The sequence below is a fragment of the Sodiomyces alcalophilus genome (genome assembly GCF_042370955.1).
Source record: "Sodiomyces alcalophilus JCM 7366 unplaced genomic scaffold ACRALscaffold_2, whole genome shotgun sequence".
Taxonomy (NCBI): domain Eukaryota; kingdom Fungi; phylum Ascomycota; class Sordariomycetes; order Glomerellales; family Plectosphaerellaceae; genus Sodiomyces; species Sodiomyces alcalophilus.
The window spans coordinates 6,353,851-6,357,061 of record NW_027263533.1 but is presented as its reverse complement, the minus strand read 5'-3'; the positions used below and the strand labels follow the sequence as shown (position 1 = coordinate 6,357,061).

The following is a 3,211-nucleotide window of genomic DNA, read 5'->3' as shown; positions in this document are numbered from 1 at the left end:
CGCTATAGCCGCGAAGGGGTCCGCTATAATACCTTTAAGCAGCTTTCTGATCTTATTAAGGAGGGAGATCGGCCTCTAGCCTTTAGCTATCTCGTAGTCGCTTTATAGGCGGCCCTCTTTCGGATTTTATTACTTTTAAATATAGCTATTTATTATAGGTATAATTATATATATAAACGATTCCGTAATTGGATGTATATTATAAATACGTGGCCTCTGAACCCCTCTGTGGGGGGGGGGCCAGAGTTTAACTTTCACCTTTATTAACACACCCCTACAGGGGTGATTCCTATGCCCCTTTGCCCTGTGATACTCTTCTCTTATTCTGCGCGCGAACTCCTCCTGGTATATTAAGAGACTGGATATTCCGACTATACCACTTGGATATTCCGACTATAGTTCCTATAGGGCCCACTTCTCTAGCTAATCAAAGGTTATTACTTTTAAACTATGTATAACCTAATCTACTATATTAATTATAATCACCACTTCTATCTATTAAGCTATAGTTAATTAACGTTAATTAACGTTAATTAACTTTAACTAATAGGGCCCCGATAGCGTAATAATAATAGTAATAAAGCGAAGATATCCGTGGGCGTGGGCGTGGGCGTGGGCATGGGCGTGAGCGTGGCCGTGGCTATAGGCGCGGTGGAAGAGGAGTAATTACTGCTGCTACGGCTGGCTTTAATCGAACTAACGAACTGATCCGTTAATCATAATAACAATAATAACAGTACCAGCAGCACCAGCAGCAGCAGTAGTAGGTTAGATGCATAAATCAGAAAGTATAAGGAAATTGCTTCTATAGAGAGGCCTTAATTTGTGGCAAACAGCTATAAAATAGAACCATCGGTCTTAATCAATATTATCCGAATTATTATAACCACTGCCTTTAATTAACCTGAGGGATTAAATTAATCTAACGTTAAAAAACTGTTTAGGCGATGAAACGATTGACGATCGTACTTAGTGGGTAGGTAATTACGTTATATATATAGTATTTCGAAAGGGGGAAAGAGTGGGTCCATATCAGAACTACAGTCGGAATATCCAAGTGGTATAGTCGGAATATCCAGTCTCTATATTAAACTGTCTACCTTTTACAGGGCGCGCCGACTGTTAGGAGGTATCGCAGGGCAACCAGGTTAGTTCTATCACGTCTTCTACGTTAGGCTTACGTCGTCGCCTAAGGCAGTCACGATTATTAAGTCTTTAGTTACGTCTTTAGCCACGTCTTAATTTTTAGCAGTTCGATTAGTTTAAGCAATTCGATTCGTTTATTCAGTTATTCAGATCCATTAAGTCGGTCAGGTATTATATACGGGCAGGCGATTCACTCGTTACTAGTAGGCAGGTCCTAGAGAGACGCTATACTGCTATAGAGTATTCGTGCCATAGGCTATTACGGACTGACTGGCTTAAGGGTAGGCAAATCGCGTATATAATCGTGGTATTCGGGCTGCCTAGGTGCTAACTAGTTAGCCAATAAACTAATTAAACTAATTAAACTAATTAAACTAATTAAACTAATTAAACTAATTAAACTAATTAAACTAATTAAACTAATTAAACTAATTAAACTAATTAAACTAATTAAACTAATTAAACTAATTAAACTAATTAAACTAATTAAACTAATTAAACTAATTAAACTAATTAAACTAATTAAATTATTTAAACTAATCAAGCTAAATAAACTAATTAAACTTGTTGATATTATACTTATAATAAGTAAGAATTATAATAATAATAAGTATAAGATCTAAGTTAAAATAAACAGTATATGGTTATAGCTATATAACTAGACGTCTACTTTATAGCCAGCTTAACCTATACTATAATACTATACGTATTATACCTATATATATACTTAGCTCATGATATATATTATATAAATACACTAGGGATCGTAAATACGATATCTTGGTTATTACTTAAGCTAATAACGTGGCGTAATAACCGTCGCGTAGGCTGTCAATGTAATAGTCGCCACCTAATCTTTTAGGGTCTTTTACTAGCCCCGGATCCAGGAAGAAATCCCAGAAGTCAGTTCTATAAAAAATAATATTAATATTATTACGCAGCTTTAAGCTCGCCTAATAGGCAGTAATCCTACGGTTCTACGAATCTAATAGATATTTGCTTGATTTTCCTCTCTTTCGCGCATATAGCCTACTACTGGTAGCCCAATTCATTAAAAGGTTATAAGCCCGGGTTAGTAAAGAAGGAAATCTACTCTTTTCTACCCTATTATTCTACTCGAAATACTAAAAAGACTCCTACCTGCCTCTTTAGGCTATCCCTTTATCCTCTCTTGGTCGTAGATCCTTATCTCCGACTATACGAAATCCCGTTATCTCCCGCAGATAGCTATTCGATTCCAACCGTTTATACTAATGCCACGGTTTAAAGCTCTTTATTCTTCCTAATATAGTTACTAAGAGCTATGCTAAGCTTTTCGTGACCGGGGAGAACTATACGATCGGAATAAGACTCTTTGTTACGATCGGATATACTATTCCTTTGTTTATAAAGGGACTTTTTAAAAAAGAAAATGGATAACGAATATATGGATTAAATGCAGCTGCTTTGATAGTTATTTTAGCTCTACGAATAATAGGTATAATAATTAAGCTACTTAACCCGCCGCGCTGTCTGTAATAACAGGATATTATAACGTGGTATATAAGCTTTTAGTAAAAAGTCCGCCCGTGGAAATCCTGTTATTCGCTTTATACGAGCATCGCTTTTCTGTCGCGAGATCTATGAATAGCTTCACCGTTTGGACCCACTTTTGGACCCACTTTTCGAAGCTAGGCTAATCAGAATTAGACCTTTGGCTTAGTATTGTTTATTTCTATCCTTTATTAATAACGTAGTAAAGAAAAAGTAATAAAGGGAAATAATAAAAATAAAATATTGAATAACTTAGTTAATTCTGACTTAAATAAATAGTCAAAAATATAGTTCTGCTACTTAAAAATGGCTTAATAGGAGACTGGCAAAGAGGTCTCTGCCCGGAAGCCACAGGGCAGTTCTGGAATTAATAACAAAGAAAACAATAACAATACTACGCTTAATATTAATTAGTTAGTAGAAAAGATTTATAAAATATAAGCAGAAAACAGTATTAATCTTAATCTGAATTTCTGTTTTAATAGCGGGGCTTTAGCGTATATAATAACTAATAAAAGGCTCTTTTCTACTT

The 3,211-nt window shown here is 35.3% G+C and overlaps 1 protein-coding gene across 1 annotated transcript in view; it reads left to right on the top strand.

Moving 5' to 3' along the window:
• Positions 1-618: 618 nt before the first annotated feature.
• Positions 619-3,211, top strand: part of ACRALDRAFT_208265 (uncharacterized protein) — a gene marked incomplete at both ends in the record, with an annotated part of 4,937 nt that continues 2,344 nt past the window's right edge. Inside the window, 2 exons of the mRNA XM_071022432.1 lie at positions 619-636; positions 738-763. Of these exons, the coding sequence (XP_070878225.1) occupies positions 619-636; positions 738-763 (44 nt within the window). The remainder of the gene's footprint in view (positions 637-737; positions 764-3,211) is intronic.